At 43.4% G+C, this 27,599-nt stretch overlaps 1 protein-coding gene across 5 annotated transcripts in view; it reads left to right on the top strand.

The window, feature by feature from the left end:
• The first annotated feature begins 2,676 nt into the window (after positions 1-2,676).
• dpy19l3 (dpy-19 like C-mannosyltransferase 3) overlaps positions 2,677-27,599 on the top strand; it is a 60,627-nt gene continuing 35,704 nt past the window's right edge. The window contains exons 1-9 of one of the 5 annotated variants that reach the window (XM_035627343.2): positions 2,677-2,855; positions 5,444-5,575; positions 6,448-6,575; positions 17,957-18,047; positions 21,644-21,765; positions 22,553-22,698; positions 24,798-24,921; positions 25,122-25,256; positions 26,577-26,708. In XM_035627343.2, coding sequence (XP_035483236.1) covers positions 5,458-5,575; positions 6,448-6,575; positions 17,957-18,047; positions 21,644-21,765; positions 22,553-22,698; positions 24,798-24,921; positions 25,122-25,256; positions 26,577-26,708 — 996 coding nt within the window. In that variant the 5' untranslated portion in view covers positions 2,677-2,855; positions 5,444-5,457. The other 4 variants (XM_035627341.2, XM_035627344.2, XM_035627345.2 and 1 more) reach the window with 4 other exon arrangements.

The following is a 27,599-nucleotide window of genomic DNA, read 5'->3' as shown; positions in this document are numbered from 1 at the left end:
TTTTAAAGCTGGATAGAAGGTCACGCGAGGTATAGAGCCCCCGCTGTGGCCCGAGCGGAAAAAAACAAAGCCTTAATATTCGCGCAGATATATCATATTTTCTCACAATTTTGTTATCGGGCACAATAAGTCAAGGGTCTGACGGCAGAGAGATGAAACCAGAGACATGTGTACACACCCACTCGCACGTCTTGAAACGTGGAACCACAAGAAAAAGAGGTCTCTATTTCTGTAATAGCTTTCATTAAATCCCCGGTGGCAAAAGCGGAAGAAGAAGAAGAAAAAAAAATCAAAAATCATCCCCTATCCGTTTATTTCTTTAAAGGATCGAGTTTGCTACCTGAACCTCTTACGGGCCCACCATGAAAGAGGAGATCAAGGCTTATGTGATATATATATATATATATATATATATATATATATATATATATATATATATATATATATATATATATTACATAAGCCTTGATCTCCTCTTTCATGGTGGGCCCGTAAGAGGTTCAGGTAGCAAACTATATATATATATATTTAAATAAAGGGAAAGAAATAGAGAAAAGTGAAGACAGGGGAAGAGTAGCTATAGAGATTCTCTAGAATCAGTTCAGTGGACTCTGCTGAAGTGATTGTGCTTTTCAATTTATTTCATGCTCAATTCCCCGATGGCCTCGCTCTGTGATTCTTGTTTTGTGTGAGCGAAACGGCAAAAGAGGATTTTCCGTCCCATGCCGGCCACACGGAGTCAGATTGGGCACGCTGGGAGAGAGGGGCGGGGGGGGGGGGGTTATCTTCAATGGGCCATCGTCCTGCGCTCGCACTCCCCTCGCCTCGCGTGACGAGACTCAGAGAAATGAAAGGGGCGGGAACGAGGGAGGAGGACACATGCGAAAAACGACTCAGGGGCCAAAGTTGCCAGAGTCGCCGGAGAGTGTTGCCATTGCACAAACTGTTTTCTTCTCTAATGATCCGTCTTGCCCCCGCAAGAGCCCGGCCAATTTACTTTCACGGCCCAAATCTCCCTGATAATCTCCGGTCCTTTCCGTACGGACGCCCTGGGCGCTCTACAACACTTGACCCGCTTGCTGTCGCGGGCGCGCCCGTCGGGACAAGTGCAGTCCGCGGATGCTTTTTGGATTGTTTGAGTTGATTTCTCTGCGGAGGGCTTTGGGGTCGGGTTCGCCGACGCGCAGACGCGGGAGAGGGAAGGATCATACAAAGGACGATGCGGAACCACAACGGATCAGAGGGACAGCTTCCGCGGGGACTATGGAAACTCTCTGTGAATGAGCCCTCATTACCCCACAGGTTGCTATAGGACACTGCTTTGTCACTGAATTTTTCATTGCTCTGGGTGATCACTTTTCCCCCCAATCTCATTGATGGTTTCCTCGACCTGGACACTTGTGCGTGTCTGCAAATCAGATGAGTTCTCACTGGAATCGCGTTTTATATGAAGCATTGAGGTGAATGGACTAAATCCACTAGGCTTCGTGACGTACTTCCGTTTCACAATAATGCTGCTCGTCTGTTTCCGGTCTGTTAACCGTTGCCGTGTTTACGCTCTACTTCATTCCGAGTATTGTCACGAGTGTTACGCAGGAAAATGTCCAAAACGGGACATTTAAAAAAACAAAACAACCAACAGATGACGAAGTACTCAGAGCGATGCTGTGTCCCACTTTGTCCGGCGCCATCGAAATTGAAAGTTTTCACGGGTTTCCGACGGCGGCTGGTAAACACACGCCGGGATCATTCCCCCGTCGACTCTCACACGAAGGTCTGCAGCAGACGCTCTCCGTTACTGATCAGCTGACGAAACAGCGCCACCGTTGAACCGGTTGAGCAGTTGAGCGGTACTAGGTAATACCCCTAAACGGTTGTGCAAGTAGCCCATTCGTTTCCAAGTAGCTTTCAGCCCAGTAGGTACTAGTAGCACCAAAGTCCAAACTAGTCAGCTGTTTGATGCACTAGTGGTCCTGTGGACCGAACTGGTAACACTAAAGTCCTACTAGTTAACAGGTGAGCTGCACAAGATCACACCTGTTAACTAGTAAACATGGCCCTTCAGCTTATTAGTGAGCTACACTAGTTAAGTAGTGAGAGAAATAATTGCTTACTAGTTAACTAGTGAAGGCAAAAAATGTTTACTTGTCAACATGTTGAAGCCTCTTCTGGCTTTACTAGTTAACTAGTGAAGGTAAAAAATGTTTACTTGTCAACATGTTGAAGCCTCTTCTGGCTTTACTAGTTAACTAGTGATGTCCAAAAGGCCTACTAGTGACACTAGCGAGAGACATTTTGACTTTACTCGTCAGCGGTGCGGTCCAAAATGTTTACTAGTTAACAACTGAGAGCCAAAGTGCTTACTAGTTAACTAGTTGAATGCCCTTCTGACCTTACTAGTTAACTAATAGACATTTTGGATCGCTCTAGTTAACTAGTAAAGTCCAGAAAAACAGTCCAACTAGTGAACTTGTCAGACTTTTGGCCTTTTACTAGTTAACTAGTGGAGGGACCTGACGTCTGATATCAAGGATATGCATTATATGATCAAAAGGCTTGCCATATGCGTGTGGCCACAATCATATCAAGGATATGCATTATATGATCAAAAGGCTTGCCATATGCGTGTGGCCACAATCATATCAAGGATATGCATTATATGCTCAAAAGGCTTGCCATATGTGTGTGGCCGCAATCATATCAAGGATATGTATTATATGCTCAAAAGGCTTGCCATATGCGTGTGGCCACAATGATATCTCATCAGCAGACGTGACGCTTTCGCAAGGCCCAGCGTGGCAGGTTTGTGCCTGTATGAAAACAACAGGGGTGAAAACAGAACCTTCTCGGCGGAGGTAAATATGTCTCTATGGTAACACCTACAGATAGTATGGCGTAAACAAACCCGTGTCTCATTGTCGGCCCTCCTTGTCTATTTAGATTGTTTGCTCCCCTCAGTCTTGGCCAGTTCGTCTCTTCAGTTTCCTGTGGGCGTACCAGCAAGTTTCCTGGCCTAAACCTTTATTGTATTGACCCAGTTCTGCTTTTGACTTTGCCTTTTTCTCTCGATTTTGGATACCTCTGTTTTCTTCACCACCAGTGAAGACTTTTGTTTGGAGCTCTGTCGTTGTCGAGTCGTGCTTTTTGATTCCGTCAGTCCTAAACAGCACCCTCCTTTCCTCTATATTCGGCTGGTAGAAACAATGTGTATCCACATGTGAAGAATTATCGTTTGAATAAAAGGTACATATATTTGATTTGTATTTTTTTTAGTTATTCGTCTCGTTCATCTGTCTGTTGGAACCAGGGCTCATCTGACTAGATACTCCATTTTCATTTTCCCCACCTACTTTGCTCATGTAGTAGTCTCTTGTTTCGTGCTGGGTAGGTAGCACACTTTTAATAAGTAAAACTATGCTAGCACACCATAGTGGCTGAGAGCCAATGTCTGAAAATGGCTGCCGTTGGTGTGGCTGATGAGTGAATCGATCACACCGGCCCGCTGACATGGTGATGATTTGTGTTGTTTCCCGCTGACAAGCCACTGCTGTGAAAAAAGGTATATTCTCTGTGTTCACCACTCTTACTGACCCAAATTACATATAATCTTTTGATTCAGTGTCAAGATTCAAATGTATTAAAATGCTGTTTCATGACACGTTTGTGTCCATGTGTCCCGTTCCTTTAGAAGGTGCATTCTCAAGTCCATACATCCATTGTTGGAGTAGAAGGGAAAGTATTGGTGACTCTAAACAGTTCTTTCTGTTCTCTTTGTCCTCGATTTAATTTGCTGCCATATTACGGGACTCTTTGGCATTGGGTTGAATTTTTGTGAATTTTTTGAAGTCATACATTGTTTGAAAGCTCTAGGTCTCCAGATTCAATCTGTGGAAATAGCTCTGAAGCAACGGCCCCATTTTCCCCTTTTTCCCCCTAGGCCAGATTTTACCCCTTTACACACTCAGAAACCTTCACTATGAGAGTTCTGTTTTCAACTGAGTGGTCTGGCTAAACAACCTGGTTTAAATTAACCCCCAAAATCTCAGGATTTTGGGATCGCAAAGGTCGATTTCTCCAATTGCTAAATTTGTAATTGTATTGTATCTATTACTACTACTAAATCCAGTATATAATTCCCTGCAGTTAATTTATTCATGAAAAACACAAGGAGGTTTAATCTGGTCAGGAGAGATATAATCTGGTCTAGCCCAAAATATGATGGAAAAAATATATATAATCTGGTCCAGAAATGTATATAATGGGCAAATCCAGATTATACCCCTGGGTATTAAACCACTTTAACCCCGGTTAAAGTTTGCTAATGTAATGTGGTCTAATGTGAAATGCTACACCTGTAAAGAAGCAAATTGGATTACGTGATCCTGGTTAGCAGTAGAAAAGGGATTAAGATTTCCAAATCCGGATCATCTTAATCCAGATTAAACGATGCCAAGGACGACGGAGCCCCGCTCTTTCGCCGAAGCGACAGCGCCGCGCTTTTATTTTGAAGGCAGCCTCTCCCGTGTTCCGGTGGAGTTCCCGTGGTTTAAAAAAAACACCAAAAAAAAAAACACAAGCCCCCAGCGCGGCCGGGTAAGGAGCCGAGCGACCACATTTTTAACGGCAGGCGGTGGAAAGGAGAGAGAGAGAGAAAAAGAAAAAAAAAGATGAGAGGAAAAACGAAGGCGCGAGGGGGATAGAGGGACGGGAGAGAAGGAGGGAGCGGGAGAGGGAGGGAGAGAAGAGCTGTCGGACCATCCTACCGGAGGAGGGTGAGCCTGAGACATGTACCGCGGGGGCGCCACTCTTCTTTGTCGCCGCGCGCAAGCCCCTGGCGTCCGCAGCGGGAGCGCGCCTTAACGTAAAATGCACACGCCTGAAAATAACCATAACGATGGTAATAATAAAAAATGATAACAACAATAATGACGATTCAAATAATAGTAAGCATGCTCGCGCTCCCCCTGTGCGGCCGGCTCATTGGGACGTTGATGTCCTGTGGCGGCGTCTCACCAGTCGGTGTGCGCGGTGGCGTCTTTACGCTCGTCGTGAATGCGGTGGGACTCGCGCGGGTCGCCGGTGGTGGTCAGGTGTCGGTGGCCGTGTCGGTGCATTGTGCTATTATTATTATTATTATTATTATTATTATTATTATTATCATCATTATCATCATTATTATTATTATGGCGGTGGCAAAGTGGGGCTGGACGTGCCGCCGTGGAGCAGGCCTGTCCTCTCCGCGCTGTGGCGCAAAACAAGCACGAGCGGTGTGCGCTTTGGTCCAGACTGCAGCCGCGGCTCCCGCTGCCCTTGCGCTTATGATTTACATATATACAGCATATGATATAACTGTATTTTTTTGCTTTTGTGTATTCCTCCATCATATCTGTGTGTGTGTGTGTGTGTGTGTGACACACACCGCCTCCCTCTGGTCCACTTGCAGCGTTTTCATCCAACATGACAGCGCTGCGTCAGCGGAAGGGCAGCAAGGGGAGGGAGCACCCCCCCGGCGCGGAGCTTCAGTCCCGGCAGGCCAACTGTTGCACGGACCATCACCCGGAGAAGATGTTGCATGGTGAGTGTGAGTCATCCTCCCACCCGTGCCCCTTTTCCATACAGCAGCAGCAGCAGCAGCAGCAGCAGAAGCAGAAGAAGGAGAGTGGCCCATGTGCGTGGCCTGCAGAGGATTTCCCTTTTTTGGCAGCTGCCCACCCCTGCTGACATGTCTTGGAAGTGCATCCAGCCGCAGGGCCTTGTGTTGAGTGTGTGTGTGTTTGTGAGAGCCTGGCCTCTGACCTGCTGTGGGTGCAGAGTGGGAAGGCAAGTTCTTTGTCGGGTTTCAATAAAGTGTCAATTTTCTTTTGGTGCATATTTCACTCTGCTGGCCCATGCACACGCAGTCACGTTATGCATGTGGTGCATCCTTGGAGGATATGAAGAAGGGGTAATATATTCTTATTTTATTCTGGGAATAATTTGTATTTCACTTATATCCAGTGAACAGAAATCCCAGGTGTCACAAATAACTCAGTCACTAACACACTTGTGCTTTGCCGTAAATTAGAGACAATTTTGTCATACTTATGCATAGTTAATATGTTAGCTTTGGGAAAAGGTGATCAGCGATGTCATTTAAGGGAGTTTGGAGAGGAAGTGGAAGTAGCGTCCCACTGTAGCAGAGGGGACCACCGAAAAACGTCTTTTTCGCCACATTTATTTACACATTTACTTTTTCGCCATCCAGAAATGTGGCGAAAAAGATGTTTTTTTCGGTGGTCCCCTCTGCTACAGTGGGACTCAGACTTACGCTACTTCCACTTCCCCTGCAAACTCCATTAAATTACATTGCTGATCACCATCTCCATAAGATGACATATTAACTATGCATAAGTAACTCATACAACCCCACTTCAAAATCACTGAACTGTCCCTTTAACGCCCCTGCAGGTGATTGGTCGTGGGGGGCAATAGTGTGGACGTCTGTCGGCTGGTCCGTGTCCGTTGGTCTCGGCCTGCTGTGCTGCATCTACGTGGCCACACTCCATGAGAACGACCTGTGGTTCTCCAACATCAAGGTAAGAAGGACCCTTTGCTTTTCCTATACGATAACAAGACAAATGTCTGCTGTGGAATAAGCAAAATAGACTCGCAGGGAGCAGTCGTCTGTTCAAGATCAGCCGATGAAACAGTCGTGGGTTTGCAAAGGTGTTTTTTCTTGACACAGTAAAAAGTTGTTTCTTTTTAAACATACAGTCTAGGTAGCATTTTCTTTTGGTACATTTCACAACAGGGCCATGGAAGTGCAAGCAAAAGCACAATGAGAAACTGTAGGGATGCACCGAAAGGAAAATTGTTGGCCGAAACCGAAAATAACGAAACACTTTGCTGATGGCCGAATAATACGGAACACCGAAAAAATTGCCAATTTTCCCCCAATGCATGAATTACATAGCCCACATGTGCGGTTTACCCTTTTATCTTCATTTTCATGGAAAAAATCAATTACAAAAGTACAATTTGTAAATATTTGTATAAAAATGAACATTTTTTTACATTCCAGCAGGCATTATACCAACAAAGCACAATATAACATAAAATAAATAAACTAGAACAATGTAAAATACTTTTATTTGCGCTGCAAGCTTATCTCACATGTCAGCTGCTCAAAGGGGGCGAGTAGGGAGAGAAGTTTCTCGATTAACGCCTGCTGTTTTTGCATCGTTCTCTGACATTTTCAATGCTGCCACACTGCCGACATGTTGCGCGCACCGCATTCCGCACTGGCAGCTTTTCCATCGCATTATTTAAATCATTGTTCGGTAGAAATTGTTTGGACTTATTCTGCCGAACACGGAAAGTAATTTTTTAGTGGTGGCAGAACGTTCGGTGCATCCCTAATAAACTGCTGAAGGAGGCCAACGAGTGTATGACATTGTGCAAGAAAACTGTTAAAAACCAAGAACAAAAAAAGCCAACAACCCCCATCCCCATAATGCCAAATTCAGAAGAAGTCACTAGGGATTAACACTGGCATCATGAACATGGTGTTTGACGAGTTATTAATGTTTGCCCCTAGACAGATCTTTAGAAGCGGGTTTGTGACTCACCCTTTGTACCAGAACAAAGTGAATTACAGTAGTGTTGTTGTTTAGCAGAGTTATGATGAAAGATATTTATGGTGAGTCATTTTGTGAAGATCCATTGCAGAGTCGGTTTGGTAAGAATTGTAAACTCCGAGGCCGTTTGTCTCCTTGGCAATTTAAGACGCAGTGTTGCCGGTGACCGGGCCAGGGAGAAGATCTGGGAACGCTGAAAACACATGGTCTCTTTTATGTCTTTTATGAGTCTCTTGTTAAGAGGCAGATTGATGCGACGGACACTTTTATACAGAGGTTATCTGAGGCTTTGACATCCACGTGTACGACTCATCGACTCATATTTACGGATGGAAAATCTTCTCCTCCTTTTTCAACTTCTGGAAGTGAAAAAAAAACCAAAAAACGTTCACTCACATCTTCTGTTCATCTTAAGAGGAAATGCAGCTTCAGAATGAATTGCAATCAGACACGTCCCCACGCAATCACGTCACAAACCCCCGAAGTGGGGTGATTGTTTTTCCATGCCGTGCAGATGATTGATTTTCAGGCCCGTCGAACGAACCGCACGAAGACCTCAAACACCAGGCAACCCTTCCAGTTTTAGAACATTGTGCCCTGCCAGATATGATGTCATTTTGAAATTTTCTCCTTCACCAACGCTCCAGGTCAGACTTGAGATATGCGCAGCAGATCTCCCGCTGGTGGATATGGCAGAAGAGCTCGCTCTGTCCCATGTCGCAGCCGGGGCCGAATGTAGACGAACACTGTCGCCGTGTGTTGTTTTGGCCTCACGTAGAGCTGCAACTATTATTCATTTGTTTTGCTACATGTGCGTGTCACGAGTGTGAGTCTCAGGCTGCGTGACGTTATGATACTGTAGAATGAGTGTCTGTATAAAAGTCAGAGATGCTCTGATACCATTGTGCCCTTCCCGATACCGATACCTGGACTTTGTGTATGGGCCGAAACACTGTACTGAAAAAAACCCCAAAACAGCTTTTATAATGTATTTTCGCTGCTATCCCCGGGCTGAAGTGATGTTTCTATTGTTGTTGTTAGACCTGGGTCAAGTTTAACCCTTTGAAAAACGGATAGATACAGAGAATTAAGCCATACAAAACAGTTTTTTATCGTCTTTGCCGGACAGTAATAACTGAAAACAAACACAAATACATAAATGTTGGGATAAACAGCAATCACTTCCTTCAAATAGCTGTTAAAGTGCAGCCACACTCATTTAAAGTTTTAAAGAGAACAGTGACAGTATAAAACAGTGCACCAGAAAATTAAAACCTAAATGAATAAACATATAATACCGCCGTTTTACTTGTGGAACTGTACAGCGTGAATTTAATATTGCTAGATTGCTGCCATTTTCATTATCTTGGGCTAACACTACACAACGGGGAATCGCTCGTGCTAAAAAAAAACAGTGCTTGAACCGGGAAAAGAAAATTGCAGTTTTATCCGCGTGAAACTCCTTTAAAGACGTGGTATTGGATGGGTAGAGATTCTCGTACTCACCGATGCCCGACCCGCCGTCGGAGGCATTGGAGATACTGCCGAAGAAAATGGCTCCTGAATAATGCTGTGTATTGGCAAACGGCATGATATACGCATCATGATGCTGGAGTTAAATCAATATCTTACGATGTATTGCAGTTCTTTTTGCGATTTATTTCTTCAGAAAAAGTAGTGTAAGGAACACACCACCATATGCTTAAATTGGTTGTTACATTGCAGTGGAGGATCTGTATCAGGTCCCTCGAGGTACATACATGATCAAGTATTTAGCCCGAGGATATACAATGACATCAATCAGAAATGTGTTAATATCTAGTCTAGATGGTGAGTAGATATATCTCGGAATTTGCAACAAAGCTTGTTGCTGTCTGCCTGTACAGACAAACCATACCTAACACATCTGAGAGATTCATCTGTATGTATCGGTTCAGATTTCCGAAGCATCACCCAAATAGGGGAACAGACTTCCCTGTTTGTGTTCGGCAGAGGACAGAGGAGTGAATCAAACGAAACAACCGAACTGGCGGGCGCTCCGAAAAATCTACCACTCCGGAATTTGTCAGCATCTGTCAGCCGCAACTAGCCGTGCCAGCCAGGCGCTCCGTCTGTGTCTCGTACCGTGGTGAAGTGTTGTCTGACCCACATAGAGGCAAATCTGCAATCGGATGATTTGAGAGTTATTGTCGCTGGGAGACAAAAACGGCACATCCAGTTAATTAAGCCAGCGTCCGCACAAACAGAGTTTGTGGCCCTACATGGCCTTGTTCCCTGTGTGTGTGTGTGTGTGTGTGTGTGTGTGTGTGTGTGTGTGTGTGTGTGTGTGTGTGTGTGTGTGTGTGTGTGTGTGTGTGTGTGTGTGTGTGTGTGTGTGTGTGTGTGTGTGTGTGTGTGTGTGTGTGTGTGTGTGTGTGTGTGTGTGTGTGTGTGTGTGTGAAGGGAAGAGGCTGACAGGTGCTTTCATTTATAATGAATGCAGGTCACTTTACGGGCCTGCTGAACATTTCCCCGAAATGTTCCCACACATTTGGCTGACATCATCGCACATTGCACACACGTGTGTGTGTGTGTGTGTGTGTGTGTGTGTGTGTGTGTGTGAAGTGTTACCTTCTGTTAATGCAATCAAAGTGCGTCACTGTGTAAGACCACATTCACACGGAGCTGGCTGAATCTGGGAATGCTCTTTTTGAGTAAGGGCAACGTGGGTCCACACGAGCACATCCAGACTGCACAGTGGGAAAACAGATACATCGCTTTTAGAATATCCTCTTTTTGTCAGCGAACAACGCAAAAAAAATTGTGCATCATAGCCAGCCTTTGGATAGGCCTGGGCCTGAGAAGTGCTTGTTGAACGGTCTCATAGCTACAGACACCCCCTCACTCTAAAGGATTCTGGCTTTGGTTTACAGCGGGCTGTGCCTGACAATTGCTGTGACTGACAATCCATACATATCACAAACCTGATCTGGATCAGTTGAGCATGTCGTCTGTATTTGCACTTCTTCTTCTTCTTATTATTATTATTATGTAAATATCACTTCTTTTCATTTGACACACAAGAGCATATTGGGAACTGTTTCGGTATTTTCCCCATATTTAAGTAAAAACAGATCTCCCCACCGTCTGTGGGGGCTGCCTCCCCAATGGTCATCAGGGTCTGACAAACTGATGTGAATGAGTTTTATATATATGTGCTTGTGCCTCCAGGGAGAGCCTGAGCTAAGCAATTCGCTCTTTCATGAAGCTCCACAATGAAACTACAATGAAGATTTTACTAATTTGAAATAGTTAAAAAGGACAGGTTTATGTCATATCTCGCAAACTTACGATTGTTGAACTGGATGCACGGAGACTAATATCTGCGCGTATAATTTGCTCGTTGGGCATGTTTTATCGCGCTCGCGAGACATGACACAAACCTGACTGTCATGATTCTGCCCCTTTAAACTCTGTCGACCCTTGAGAAGTCTTTGTTCTCCTTCATGGTCTGTTATTCATGTTTTAATAACTCCTTGTGAACTTTGATTTATCCAATTAAGATTCCTCGAGTACCTCTGTTAAGTGACTTTTGTTATCCCTTGTGTTTTCTTGTATTTAGTTTTCTATTTCCTGTTTTACTTTGTAGTTTCCTTCCTCGTGTGTTGTCACTTCCTGTTCTCCTGTGTGTTTGGTGTTTTGACCTGTGTCTCTTGCCCCAGTGATTGTCCACACCTGTTCCCAATGCGTCTCACCTGTTTCCCATCACCTGCGCCTCCTTGGGTGCGGTCGAATTGTCCTTCCGATCTACTCTTCCTTGACCTCAGTGGAAAACGTCACGAGGTCAAGGAAAGGTGTAAAGGAGGACTGATAGGACATCAGCTGCTCAGAGAATCCTAATCGTCTTTCACTATACCACGTCATCACGCGACGGCGGATGTTAGTGACGCGCGTCTGCCGTGGTGAAACTACACAAGATGAACTACAAAAAAACCGCAGCGGGTCCATCAGCATGTTTCAGTGTGTTTTACCGCCGTGAGACGTCAGATGTAAATGATTCATATGTAACGGTAACTTACATGATGACGTGCGTCTCTTCTGGGTCATATTCATACTCTTCTTCTACTTCTACTTCTACTTCGGATTGAATCGTTTACGTTCGTGCATGGCGCGTCACGTTAAATATCGCTGCCGCTATGAATTGTGGGGCGTCTATATCTCCTTACTCTCACACAGGGAGGTCCAGTGTACCCTTTGCTAAAGGAGATTGGAAAGGAAGCATTGAAGCTCCTTTCCTATTCATTTAATCAAATACGTCAAGATTTAGGAAACTTCCTAAGCCAATTTGACAATTCGACCGCGCCCGTAGTGTTTATTGTGCTTCCATTTGACTTTGTCAGTGTGGTGGAAAATCTATTGATCCTAGATGAGACGAACGAAATAAAGATTCTTGCAAAGGAGTCTGTTGGTTTATTTGCAATGTATAAATGTTGCTCTGCGCAGAGGATCTCTCAGTTCTGCATGCACACTGGAGGCAGCAGAAGAGAAAGATAAAAGAGGAGAGGGGCCTCTCACATATTATATAGATAGAAATAAATGGAAGAATGTTCCTTATATAGAGTTGTTTATAAGAGCAGTTGGAGAAGCCCCCACAGCCTATCAATGTGGATAGAATCATTTTGTTTCTGTTTTTCCTTTGGTCACTTTGCATGAGTTAGAGTTTTTTGAATTACCTGAGTTTGGGATTGTGCTTGTTTTTCCTTAAAAGACTGTAAATTTTTTTGGTTCTGTTTATTGGATCAGTTTTTCGTGCAACACACTCTGCATTTGGGTCCAGTTCCTTGACACATAACACTGACGCCATGAAAAAAAACCATCAATGGCCTTTGTGACGATCAACTGATCTTTGTGACGATCAACTGATCAATGATCAACTGATGATTTATTTGTGGCGGGCCGCAACAATAAATCAATGCATAGGAAACACTGGCAAGCGTAAAAATATTTTTTTGGGTTTCTCGGACTAGAGGACGTCACTTGAGTCGCTGGTCCTTCACTGTGGCCCAAGATGCCAAATCAATGTGGACAGGTGTCCCAATCTACGTGACTGGACCTTAAATGCGTTTACATCTGCACCAAGAGCAGTCCACTTGTGATTGGATCAGCCGGGATGGATGGTAATACCAGGTTTGAACAGGGCCTTAGCATGTGTTCAGACGGACATTGACACAGCTCCCTATTTCCGTTCGATGAGGTCACTGACCGGACTCAGCAGGGGCGCCAACACAAAGGGTTCCAAAAACAAAATCCTGGAGCATCTGGCAGAAGAGTAAATTTTAGCTCCACTTCCCACAAGGCCATGCGTTTGCCAATCAAATATTTAAAATGTGTTTTCCAGTTCCCTTGGCTTTTTCACTGCGAGCGGCATTTTTGGTCTGTTTATTTTACAATAGTACAGACGGACGATAGGGATTGTTGAGGGGATACCAAACCTGCCTTAGTGAATTGGATTTCGTCATCTCAATGCAACCTATTGTGTTTGTCTTTAAATGCAGGGCTGGTTAAACTTCTGCTCAGTCCCTCCTGCTCTTTGTGATTATGATATGATGTGTTGTAATACAGCTAAATGCATCATTTAGTTGACATCCATATAGATATCATGTGACGATAAAAAATCCATTGCTTTGTGTTTTTCCTCCATCCTTTATTTCAGTGTGCCACAGATCCGTCTTTACAGCAGTTTTAATACAGCAGATACAGAATAAGGAGCTTGTATCTAAAAGAGGGACTTATTCCTTAGCATGGACTTGGTTTTAGTGTGACAAGTCTGGCATGGGCCAGGAACCTGTACTTTGCAAATTATATCACAGACCAGTCCCCACAACAGACACAAAATTCACTAACCACTTTTATTAACTACCCAAGAATCATGTCAAACCGTACTTGGACAGTCTGCGGATGAGAGTTACAAAAGTGCAGTCTAGAGCTCAAAACTACTCGGACGTCGCAAGACTTGTGACACAACGTATGGCGAAGACTCCTCAAATTGGAAGAAGCAAACGGCTGCTGTTGTAACTCAAAATCCACAAAGACACAGAAAAGGTATATGTATTCAGTAACGAGTAACAATACATATCTTCATCTGAGATTTTGGTCATATTGTAATATAATAATAGAATCCAATTCATACAGCTTTGCCCTTTACTGCGCTATAGCAGTACTTTCAGGGGGGTTCAAGAACTACTGACTTATTGGGGACAGAGGGGCAGAACTGAGGGAAAAAGATTCATTTTCATATTCAGGCAGTTTAGTGTGGACATAACTATAAATCCAAATGCAGCACATGCTACATTGTCCTGAAAGAAGAAGGAAAAAAAACCCGACACACTTTTCCAAGCTTCAACAAATGTTGTGTGTGGCGCACAACCAACACTCTATTCAGATGCTTGCGGCTATGTCAGTTGATGTTTGAACTGCTTGCTGTTTCTCCCACAGCAAGTCAGTTGATGGATTTCATTTCCTTTCCTGTCTCTCTCTCACTCTCTCTCACTTTATACTCCCCTGCTTGGGAGTCGAAGGTTTATCGCAGTAAGTTCTTGTTGCTCTTTGCTGTTTTTTGTGTGTGTGTGAGACATTGCTTATTGTTACCAGTTACGTATGCGGTGAGACAGCTGGCGTCATCTGGCCTCTTGAATTCATCAGGTGTGAAGTCATATCCACGTTGGTCTCAGTGCCCAGAGGGGTTTATTTCAGACATGTGCTCACAGCTTGAAGCTGGTTCCAGATCCACAAACCTGCTGACAAATGTTCCCCGTATTTTCCGAATGAAACTCCAACATGTTCCCCTCGCTGCTTTCTATCCCGCCCCCCACCACCACCACCACCACCGTCCCCCCGCATCCACCCACTCACCCATCTTTGTCTTTTCCTGTGTGCACGTGTGTGTTTTTATAGACAAGAGGTCAGCAGTAGTCAACTCTCTTTTAATTCGCTCCCTCTGGCTGCTCCAGTTATTTGCAGCCCATCCTCTTGTTTGCAGACTTTCTGTAGCACACGCTTAAAGTTTGGTTTTGTCTTCATGTAAAGTGGCTGATTTGTTGAGCTTTTCGCTCTGAATTATCTGTTGGAGTTCAGGGCGAGGTGGAGGTCATCCATCTTTTGGTTTTGGAAGACATGAAATAGACAAAAAGAAAAGTAGAAGAAAGGACAATGCTGGACCGACCCTTGGATTCTTCAGGCACCACATCAGGGAGACGGGAGTGATTCAAAAATCCCATAAAGAAGAAAAATGATAATGCGGAGAAACAGAGAGAAGCGGATGGCTGCCTTCAGAGAAATGAACTGGCTTTCAAGGTAATGAGCAATGTGCGAACCTGTTAACTAGGCATATTCTCTTTGACCTTAATTTAAACTGGGGATTAGCCATCTCATCAGAGTTCTTGGTGAAAAGCCAAGGCTTGTTTTGCCTGCATTCAAAGAAGGATTTGGATGGAAACTAGCTGCTCATTCCCTCGGAGAAAGCTTTTGCATATTTCCTTTGGCAAGGAACTTGAAGTGATTAAAAGGCTAATTCATTTGGACTGACTTCAAGAGAAGAAAAACACACTGCATTTACATTTATAACCGTTATGGATTTGGATCAGTTCTATTGCTCAACCCGGGAGCATGCTGTCCATATACCTGAATTCAGCTCATCAAAGGATCCAAGAACTTATTGATAATCTCCGTCCTCCCAGGCAATGGAGCTTCGCAAGAGAGTTAAGCTGAACAAGCTCAGACATAAGTTGGGCCTTTCACCAGATGCACCCGCTGAGGGGCGGGGCAGCAGTAACATGATGTTACGGACGGCGAGATCTTATGCCACACAGGAGGAGGAGGGTGGACGGCAGGCTTCTCTGTTTGGAGGATGGCGATCTGGTTCCGGTTCAAGCGCGCAATCCCGGGGGTCTTGGCGACGGTGGGTTTCCATGGCAGCAGGGCTGTTGCTGGCTGGGCTGCTGGCGCTGACTCAGGCCTGGTGCGTTAACGCCATACATGAGAATCTGCTGTGGTTCTCTCAGCTCATGGTAGGAGTTCTTACTTGTGCTCTTGATTGTCCAGATACTTTTATTTTGCATTAGTTTTGACTGTAATACCCACTACAGATGGTAATATTGGCCACAACTGTTTTAGTTCTAAGTTGAACCTTTGAAAAAAAATGTTAGTATTCGGCATGTCTGTGACAGCATGCACTTGAGCTGGAATGAATACAGCGCGTTTGTGCAGAACCCGGCGACCCATGCTATGCCAGCATGATTTGACAATGTTCCAAAGAGCTTCTTGTGATGGGACTGAATGCTTTGGCTTACTCAGTCTTCAAGTGGCGACATAAATGCTCAGTGGGGTTGAGGTAAAGTGACTGTGGAGGCCTTCTGTGGTCTCCAAGTGGATGTTGCAAAGCTTTTTGAGGTGTGCTTGTGGAGATTTATTCTGCTCCAGTGTGAGTCCTTCAACAAAAAGATGCAAACCGGAGAGCACAGCAAGTCTGTGAAGCATGGAGTGGTACGTCACCTTAGACAAGAGTGTCGGCAATTCAGTGCAGATGTCCAACTCCAGAGTAGGCAGTGAAACACAATTCTCTCTCCTGTTTGTCTCCTTTCATACACCCTTCTGTTAATGCCATGAATATCTTTCTTGGATTCATCAGTAAATAGGACATGGCCTTGTTTCCCCTACTGAGAAGTGGTTTCCAAACTGCAACGAGTGCACTTAGATCACCAAGGACAGGCTTCTTTTGTCAGGACTTCTGCTGATTGAGTCACAATCTTTGTTGAGCAAATTATGGTTATCTATGATGAACTTTCCTTTTTTCTCTCCTAGAGAATTAGGTCAATTCACTGTCTGCAAAGTGTTTAGACTTTCATACACTGTCCCCTTTAGTCCTTCAGTGCCAATGATCTGCTGTAAACTTGAGGCACAGACCTATTTACTCGTCAATACAGGCCGAACACCGGCTGCAAGTTGAGTAACTTGAACGAGCCTGCGATGAGTAGATTAAATTCACCCGGGTGTCATCTGTACGCCTGCCTCAATTGAAGGGATTCAAATCAATGCAATCTGACCTTTTGTGCAAAGGAGTAAAGTTTTTTAATGACCCAAGTTTGATTAAATTTGTATTGCTGTCCTGCAAAATGGGAAAAATCCTAAACATTACGTCTTCCTTTTACCTGACATACCGTTTTGTGCTTTTAAAAAACTTGAATCCTAAAACTTCCAAGTTTACAGGTATATATCAGAGATTCCCAATTTGGTCGTAGACATTTGGACCCCACTTTATACTTACTTACTATTAATAAGTAACTCTAAGTTAATTGACTAGTACTTGTAGAATATGGTCATGCAGAATAAGGCATTGAAAAGTGCTCAGCATTTGTAGTGACTCAGTTGTGGTCTAGTGTGCTGCATGTGTTTGATCCTCTGTCAGGGAACTACAGACTGGGTACGCTGATCTTCAGGACTGGAATTACATAGCCAAGCTAATGAAATACATCCATCAGTTCCACGAATTCATGGATATGTGTTTGTGGGGGTGGGGCTACAGGCTACAAAGGCTTTTTTAGGGAACATTTTACATGCAAAGATTCTTTAAATATCATTTTTGATGTATGATTCTGCATAACAGCTTTAGTTGTAATGCAAATGCTAACTATGTAGGGCGGTTTCCTCTTTTGGTAATTCATTCAACATATCAGCGTTGCACCAATTTTGTGTCCATATTTTTTTTTTAAATGTTTTTCTTGTAATGAAGGATGAGCTGTTATTCATAAGCCATCATTGAAAAAGGGATCACCACAATGGCATCATAATGACACTCAGAAATGTGTATTGGGTTTTAGAAGCACATTTCAAGATCCATGGGAATGGCTGCATTTGTCTGCCGAGGGACAATAATCCTGGAGAAACACTTTTGAGAGTTAAATCATGTAACTGATGTGCCAAAGAAATCTATCACCATAATCAAGACGTTCTTTTTTTGTTAAGCGCAACTGTGAAACTATTTAAAAAGTGAATTTGATATATAAATATTCTGCAGCTGCTTGTCCACTGTTTGCTCCCTGTTTTTACCTCCCAGTGGAAACAGATATCATGCATAACAAGCAGTAAATCTCTCAGGAAGACAACCTCCAAACACATACACACACACACACACACACACTGCGTGTTACCTGTCTTATCCTTACTGTTGAGGATTAGGTGTGCATTAGCGGCTTTGCCTCTATCCCCCATGTTTCTGTCATGTCTTGCCACGATGTCTGTTTTCCACATTGCAAAGAGCAGAAGTACGTGGTTTCACACAACCAGATTCCCCTTTTTGCTTTCAGGAAGTGGAGCGGGAGATTTCCTTTCGGACAGAGTGTGGACTGTACTACTCATACTACAAGCAAATGTTGCAGGCCCCGTCCATACAGGAAGGTATTGCACACTACGTTTCTGGTGATGTGCCAGTTTTGCCACCCTCTTTTACAGGAGTAACCTATCCGTATTTCTAAGGCCAAGAAACATCAGCTTGCGACGTTATCTTATTGTGACTTCGTCAGAGCTTAGACAAACGTCAGCAGCTCTGATTTGGGGAGATTTACATCCCTGCAACAGGATGGGGCAGGGGCGGACTGTCCCATCGGGAGGTTGGGTGATTTCCAGGGAGATTTTCCGATTCCCCATTCTTGGCAGAACCGGCCGAGGGTCGTATTTAAATTTCAGATGTCAGACAGTTACAGTCATGGGCGTATAAAACAGGTGAAGGTTACGGCCCTCAGCCGCGTTATTGGCTAGCCTGTGTTTCTGCATCCGCAGACAGCGCAAAACGGAGCTCTGGCCCAGCCGTCAGACTGTGAGCAGTAGCGTCAGTCCAAGTTGCGAGCGGCCGAACGGCCCCTTACAACATGGACTGCTCCGCTTTTTGTTAAAGAAAGTGTTTTTCTTTTGTTTCTGTCTTCTGAAATGTCTGACATTGACTATAGGGACTTGTATTTGAGCAAATGTTCTCACTATAGAGGTGTTTTCACATTCCTCTCCTGGAGGAGGAGATTTCTCTACACCTCTCTGAAATTTCAAATTGAAAGGATTCCCGGGCAAACTAAGATGCTGCACGTCACAAATACGACAACCGATCGCTGTCGAATATGCACCTATTCGGCGAGTCTGCGAGTGTGTGTGAGAGGGGGTCTTTAAATCTGATTGGCTCAGCCTGACCCTCGGCCGGGTCACTTACCTCTTAAGTTACATAGAGAAAAACCGAAAATGTTGAAACAAAAAAAAAGGATTTTACAGGACTCCACATTTTTTATAAAACGAGCCATCGGTGTAAGTTGGTTGAAAACAGTATCTTAAAGAAAGCAGGGCTTTTTTAAACCGCCTTTTTTAAAGGGTCACAACAGGAGAATAGCAGTATAAAATCACATCATGCAGTTTCATAGATATATTTTGATAAATGTTATTTTATTAAATTGCTCTAGCTGCAAACATTGCTTTATGGAATCTCAATATGGCCAATCTTGGATAAAAACTCCAGATTGCTGTCCCTAGCCACTACTACAATGGACAAAGGAACTGGTTTCTCCTTCCAGTTTTTCCACTGCAGGGTCTCATGACGCACAGTGGGAAATTAGTCAAATTATTTCCGTTGCCATTATTATGTAAAATTCCACTTAGAAAAGAAGCCCCAATTTCCCCCTAAGCAAAATAAGTGAGCAGTAGGGCAATCAGCTGAGTAACTGGAGGACCTCACTGTCTGCGCCACACTGTGTTCGCTTCTTCTCCTCTTACATTCGTCATACAAGCGCGAGGGGAGGCAGAAGTGTTGAGGGTAAGGGAGGGCGGAGAAAGATATGGGGATGGAAGGAAGGATGGAGAGATGGTGTAATGGAACAAAACACTGGGGTGAGAGAAAAGAAGCAATATACGCGCGTGTATAATACAAGAGAGCAGATCAACACCGCAAGCTTAAAACATACTTGAGCGCGCAGGGATGACAGGAAAATAAAGACTCAATGCATAAGCTAGTTTTTTTTGTTTTTTTTAACTAATGGAAACCAATGCTTCACCAAGTTGAACTGTGATGAGAGCCATAAAAAGGTTACTAACGAACAAATAAACATTTAGGAACAGGAGGGATATAGACATTCTATTTTCTTAATGCATTGCAGAGCTATATAATTGTCAAACATATACATTGGATTGATTATTAAGACTTTAATGTATCCGTATCATCTAGGAAAAATACAAGTATCGGTTTGAGAGAATATTAAATAAAAAGTCGGGATTGGGGGCAAAAATGCTTGATCGGGACATCCCTGGAGAAAAGGTATTTACAGAAGCTGGGCTGAGATGAAACAGGGGAAGGATAAAAGATGGGTTAGAAAGGAATCTAAGTGAGGGAGGAAACAATGAGAGAGGGAAGGAGGAAGGAAGAGGGATGAAAGTGAAAAAATGAAACGGCATGGTGTACCTACTCTTTGTATGGAAAACCGTGCTGTTTTTTTCACGGTCGCACATGGCTCAAGAGCACAGCGGGGATCGGGCTGATGCCTCCCATGCCCGCGGCAGGAAGTCCGCTCTCTGCTGCGTCTCTGGTGTCACACTTTGTTTCAGTCAAATCGAAATACACGGCGATGTTACCGCAGCCAGGAGCTCGATTTGGAACAGTTTCTTCCGATTTTTTTCTGCTCTGCTTTCAATTATCAGGTAATAAAACCATTGAACCCGTGTGATATAGTGTGACGCAGAGGCATGGCTGAAAGGAAGTCAAAGAGGGTGAGAAGCACAGGCAGTAAGACAGGTTGTAAACCCCCCCCCCCCACACTCATTCAGTCAGTTAATTGTCATTGGAAGGTGGAACAAAGGTTAATGCTCAAATTATAACAATCACAGCTTACAGATGCACTTGCTGCTTCAGCTTGGATCCACTGTACTGTACTGTTGCAGCTGTACTCAGGTCTCTCTCCTGTCCATTTTGCGTGTTCAGTTTTTAAAGTTTTACACAATAAAACCATCTGGCCAAACTACTGACTTTGTAGACAAATTGTCAGCAATTATTTTGTTGAGTTTTTATCACACATTATATAAATAAAGCTATCAAATGATCAAACCAAACCAAGGTATAATCAGCCAGAATTGTCCTTTACACCTACAATAACTGATATTCGACCACATGGTGGCAGCAGAAACATAGTATATGTATGTAGTAATCATCTTTTAAGTGAACCTGTCTGCACTTGGACGTGTGTCTGAAGCAAATGTCAGACTAAACCATCAAACCCAAACACTAGCTGAAAGATGCTCTGTGGGTCCGTTAATACACAGCAAAGATGTTTGCTTACAATGATTTAAAGCTTCTTTAAAATAATCTCCTCGTCTCTGCGTAGGGTCTCCTGCAGGAATTCATTTTATTTTTATTAAATTTAACAAGACAACAAAAAAATTCATCTTAAATGATATGATCCACAAAACACATAACACAATTAAGGTATGCCGTTAAAGAAAAAGAATGTGCGACCAAAGGGAGCAGAGTAGAGCTATTTACCATCGCTTGCAATCCACTGTATCTTATGTTTTCAACCAGCACAAGCAAACAAAACACTTCATTTAGTTTCAACCCAGATCATTAGCTCGGAATAACAATACTCCTGCAGGAAATTGATATTAGTTTTTCAATTTTCAATTTTCTTTCTCTTTCTTTCTTTTTTTTCAGAGAAAAAGCAGTACAACAGATTTCCTCTTTTTAAATTCAGCAAAGGAAGTGATTTTTGTGGGGGGGGGGGGGGGGGGGGGCTTTCAAGGTTGAATGCACTGACGGGTTCAGACGCCCATTGTGATTTCAGCAATTAAAGAATTAGATTGAAGCAGAACAATCAGTGGGTTTAGTGCTTGACAGAAATTTCAAATGGCGTTAGTGTTCTTCAACAGCGCCGCACTTTGAGAAACATTCACACCCTGGGTGTCAAGAAACAATAATACTTGTTATCAGTCACTGTGGCAGTTTTAAAATGTGTGTTTGTGTGTGTCCCTAGGGCTCTCAGATTTGATCCATGACAACTTGACAGAATCCAAGAGGACCATTAATCTCCTACAGCGAATGAATATCTACCAAGAGGTCTTTCTCAGTGTTCTCTACAGATTGCTGCCCATTCAGGTAACACATCACTCAGCTGTCAGCTCCACATAATAGGCGCGGAAAGCACAAATGATCAGAGGGATGGCGGCCACTGTTCCAATGTTTCCTTGTCATTTCGGCCCATCACATAAAGCTGTCTCGTTCGGTGAAAAATGTAGAAATGATATCACTCTAGCAATATTTAGAAAACATTCCCCAGAACTTTTCCCGCCGGCCCCCTAGTAAAGTTACCAGAAACTGTCCGAGTGAGCAGGTGTGAGAACGCAGCAGGGAAATCTCCAGAGGATTCACGGCCAGCGAGTGGGCTTTACCCAGGCGTCACCCCCTCCCCTGAACGCTCCAGAGGTTCCCCTGACGCAGGCACTCATCTCCTGCTGCGCTCTTCAATTGTGAACTGCAGAAAGCGTCCCGACGCGTTCCTCCCCCGAGTTTCTCTGAGAACAGCTCGGGTCATATTAGGAGACTGTCAGGCGCTTTAAGTGTCTGTGGCATTTTTGGTCCTTTAGATAACATGGCCCGGCACTTGAGGAAAGTTTGAGGAAAGAGGTTTCTGTACTGGCTCATCAATTACCTGAGGAACAGCTGCTGCGCTTCACCGGTGATCTCACTGTGGGACAAGAACGTCGTGAAGGGAAATATCAGAGCCAGCTTTTGAAAATGCCACAGTGCTCCTGAGTGCCCCAGTCAGTCGCTGTCGCTGCAGTCAGCTGTCACTGTGTTCATATACAGAGCCTAATGAACCAATGGTTTCTCTCCCTTTCTCTCTGTGTGTGTGTGTGTGTGTGTGTGTGTGTGTGTGGTCCAGTCGTATCTGGAGCCAGTGTATTTCTACATTTACACTGTGTTCTCGCTCCAAGCGGTGTATGTGATCGCTCTGTACCTCACAGCGTGGCTCCTGTCTGGTTCCTGGCTGGCTGGTACGCTCACGGGGGTCTGGTACATTCTCAACAGGTGGGTAATAACCGTGCGTTCACGTGTGTGTAGAAGTGGGACGGTGAAGAGGGGTGGGGGGGACGGTGTGTCCCTTTCCAACTTGTGCATAATCATTAGTTGCAGCCCCTGCTTTAGTCAAAGTATCAGTGTGAGTACAGTGTGTCTTTTTTACCCAGTTTCTTGAAATGGCTTTTTAAAAACTTGCTATTAACAGATATTATTATTATTATTACTATATTATTTGTAATTTGAATGTGTTGGCCTTGCGATACGTTGGCAACCTGTCCAGGGCGTCCCCTGCGCCAGCCATCCCGTGACTCTCAAGGGATAAGTGATATTGATAATGTATGGATGGATGGATGGATGGATGACTTTAATATGCTTTGTGTCCAAGTACAATTTTTTGTGTAAATATTACAGAGATAAGTTCAACACAACTAATGAGGAGATTCACATCTTAACACTCGAGGCACAATTTCCCAAAATTCATTTATTTTCAGGCATTTCCCCAAAAAATATTTGAGTGATTAACATAAATTTATCGACTCTTTCTCCAATGCACCTGACAACTATGTGACTGCTTACTTTAAATCTTGGATGTGATAATTAGACTTCCTTCTGTAGTGAATGGTAAATGCACTGTATTTATACAGCTAATTTCCTGTCTTATCGACCACTCAAAGAGCGTTTACAGTACGAGTCATATATTTACACATACATTGACATGCTTCTGTCAAATTAACTGATTCAGCGTGAACAAGATCCTCCCTAAGACGGCAGTGCAGTAGTCGTCCAATTATGATTTCTTTTATGCAAGGAAAATAAATCAGTTTAATGAATCTCTTTGGCCACGAACCTCTGTGAACGAGCCAATTTTAATAAATGTCCTTTTTATGTTAGATGTGAATATTTTTTGAAGATGTGTTTCCATTGAGGATTCTTTTCCCTCATGGTTCAGTGGAAATGAAAATAAATCGCCCTAAACAGCAAGTCCCCCTGAATGATAAAAAATCCGGCAAAGCGCCAAACCCAGCGAAGCAGTTTCATGTGAGCAGAATATGAATTCAATAAGAGCCAAAATTTAACTTTGATGTTGGCCAATTTTTTTTTTTTTTTTTACTTTAGTGACTTGGACAAGGTTGGACTGTGTGACTCATGCTGCAGACTGATGAGAAACTTTATTGGATTCTTAAAGATTTGGTCTCACGTAGTGTGAACTCCGTTAATCAATCAGTGATTTGATTTAATCCAATCAATCCGATTGACATGCCCTTTTTTTTTTTTACATTTTTGATATGTGCACTCCACCAACAGCAAACGTTACAAAAAAAACCGAGCTGTTGAGCACTTCCTGGTAAACGTCATTGATTAATATTAGAGTAAGAAGTAGTAAGAGCGTGGTTTTTTAACAGTAACATGAAAAATGTATTACGAATATATGGGAGCATGCATAATGTGTTGCTTAGTCAAACTTAGATGTTGCTCGCAGGCTTATTTGATCACTTTTGGACAGAGCCACGCCAACTCTTAACCCGTTTCTCCGGACTTCATGCAAATGTCGGCTGCACTAGCTCCTCATTTAGAATGCAGACATGAGAGTGGCATCAATATTCTCACCTCACTCAAACGAAAAATTATATATCCCTTGAGGACAAAGTAGTTGTACCGGGCATCCAGTGAGCATGAAGACCTTTCTAGTTTTCTTTAGTGTGAGTTTTTTTTTAATTTATTTATTTATTTTTGGGAAATGTGCCAGAAGTGGAAATAAGCACAGAAGACCTGCTGGCATTTTCTCTGCTGTCCTTTTGGATCAATAGTCGGGCGAGAGTTCTGTGGTGACCCCTGTAAACAGTAAAATGCAGGGTCACGGAGTTCCACAACTTCAACAAAGGTTGCACAAAGATTTGCCGTGATCAAAAAAAAAAGTAAACAGCAGTGTATGGAGCACAGTAGTATTTCTTTTTAACCCAATTAAATGACATTATTGTTTTTTCTTGCTATTTCAATGTCTATCAACAGTTCACACATCATCTCAACTGATTGCTCTGGTTGCTGTTGATTTCCACCATCCACCCAATTCTCCATCCCTCCTCTGCGCTCTCTTTCCCCCCTTTCAGGGTGGATACCACTCGGGTGGAGTTCACCATCTCCCTCAGAGAGAACTGGTCTTTGCCCTTCCTAGCTCTGCAGGTCACTACGATCACATGTTACCTCCGGCCACAGCTCACCGCCTTGCAGCAGGTACTCACACACATAAATCAAATCTATTGACTCACCACGTGGATTGGCTTTGATTTGGAAACGCCCAACCCAGCTGCTCAATGCTCTGCGGCCTGTAAAAGAGCCAGCAGCGCCGCAGGAATGAGTTTATATGTCATCCGTATCCGGTTCAAGAACCTGACCCCCGTGTGTTTGTGTTTTATGTGTGTTTCCCTCCGTAGAAGGTCATGGTGTGGTTGATGTACGTGACGACGTTCTTCTTCTGTCTGACGTGGCAGTTCAACCAGTTCATCCTACTCGTCCAGGCTCTCATCATATACACCCTGGACTGTGTCGACTTCTTAACGACTACACAGGTACGGCAATGCAGAAGAAGGACCAAAAAAGGGTTGTTTCCTCAGTGACTGGACTCCAGACTCCAAAATGGCACCCATTTGCAGTAGTTGAATGGAATTTAAATGCAGAGCACATAAGCCCAAAAAAGTTTTCTTGCTTCTGGCCTTATTTCCACATTGCGTAGCCCCACTGCACACGCATAAATGCTTGTGTCCGTCCCTGTGGCCCTGCCTGCGCAGTCCCTCTCGGTCCGTGGCCTCACCCGAGGCTCCGAGAAAGTATAGAATCATCAGTGCTTTAAATGTCATAATACAAAGAGCAACAGTGGAACTTTGTTGGCAGTTCCACACTTTCTGTCAGCAGTTTTAAAGACATCTTTTATAGAATCGTAGTCTGGGAGAAAAGTATAGTAATGTACCACCAGGCAGCGTGGTGGGTTAGGCTTAACCTATCTAATAGGGTGTCAATAAGGAGCCCGGTGTCCCAGGCTCAGTTGGTCACAGCGTTGACTCTGTGGTCCGATTTTGGGGGATTCGACTCCCGGTCTTGACCAAGTGTGGTCATTTCCATTTTTGTTCTCTTGCGGACAAATCCAACACGCGCGTCGCACAGACATATAGGCGCATGAAATGAAAAAGAAGCCGGCCTGCATTAAATAGTCTTTTGTCACGGATGTTGTAGATAATAATTAACACACAGTGAACGTTTCCATTTATCTCTTTCAGGAAAAATAATGAATTTGAGTATTTAGTGTTTGACGTTATGGATAGGCTCAATGAATCAGACTCTGAGACAGATGAAGCACAGTCACTGTGTTTGTTTGTTTTCATGACAGACACTTGGAGTTAATAAGAACAAAGACATTGTATTTTGAGTATTTTATGTTAAGGTTGTGATAAAAATGTATACACTGGTCCACATACAAACACAGTCATTTGTTTTGTTAATGACAGACAACTGAATTCATTAATGAAAACAATTTTAACATTAAGTTTTGATTCTTACTTTTTATTACCACTGTTACCACGTATATATAATTAAGAAACTCTGGATATTGAACACACCAGTCCAGATTGGACATATTTGTAAAAACAGCACTCAAGTTTAGTTTGTGTGCTACCAACTGTAGCATGTCAGACGCTAGTCGATAATGGTACAAGAAATGTTTTCTACTTTTCAACAAGTAATTGTGATGTAAGATACAAGCTCGTTTTAAGCCAATTGTCGCTTAACAATATTGAATATTTGTGACGACCCATTCCCTTGTCTATATTACATTTCACTGGAAATGTACTACTTCACTGTGTGTGTTTGTGTGTGTGTGTGTGTGTTTTGTCCAGGTGACCACTCTGTACCTTGTTCAAGTGAGCGGTCTGCTGAGCGTGTGGCTCCTCCAGTTCTGTAACTCCATGATACTGGGATCACTGGTGCTGAGCTTCATCGTAGCTGCGCTCTTCGTCAGACACTGCCAGGTTAGTTTGTTTGTGTGTGTGTGTGTGTGTGTGTGTGTGTGAGGGATACTGAGGGCAAAAGTGAGAGTTTTGAATCAGAATAGACAGGAATATGGAACAAGCAGGATTATTATAACCCTGAAGGTGAGTCAAAGTCTCACAGAGAGAGATCCAGACAGTTGTTGCAGCTTGTTTACAGATGAAAGTTTAACTTACATTGATTTGAAAGGAGGTTTATTGTGCCACAGTCAGTTTTTGCAGAGGATAATTCTAATTTGTTCGCTGGAGAAATATGCTCCTGTTAGTTCCAAACATAATTGAATCAGATCTTATCACTGTAACAATTATAGAAACATTTAATGCTGCAGAACGTAGAGCTAGATGGAGGAAGGTTGAGAATCCTAAATGGGGAGTGAACAATGTCACCCCTGTAGTACTGTAACAACATGCTTTAATTGCTAAATGTTTTATTAAATCACATGATTGGACTCAGGACAGACTCAAATTACGAATCTTATGACTTTACACTCGACTTTCACAATAACGACTTATGACTTCACTTGGACTTGAACCCTTTTCCGTGGAAGGACTTGATTTCCTCCATAGCGCAACAATTACAGTGTATGTTATACACCAGATGTGCAGCGCATCAACTGGTAACATTCCTGACAACAGAATAAACGTTGACAGCAGCCAGTCAGAATATCACCATAGGGCAAAAACGCTTTTAAGCACACTGCTCATATTTTTTTGTTTGCCCCCAAAACCAAGAAATTGTAACTGACGAATGTTCATTACCGAAATTAAAGATTAGCTGCCGGCTCCTTAATGTGCAAGCTGGTGTCTGTACTCAGCCAAAAATCATTTGCGAGATTGACGATGCTTCCCTCTGTAACATTACTCTACAGTTGC

Source organism: Scophthalmus maximus, chromosome 4 (assembly GCF_022379125.1).
Source record: "Scophthalmus maximus strain ysfricsl-2021 chromosome 4, ASM2237912v1, whole genome shotgun sequence".
Taxonomy (NCBI): Eukaryota; Metazoa; Chordata; class Actinopteri; order Pleuronectiformes; family Scophthalmidae; genus Scophthalmus; species Scophthalmus maximus.
Note: the sequence above shows the minus strand (reverse complement) of the source record. Positions and strands in the feature narration are given on the sequence as shown.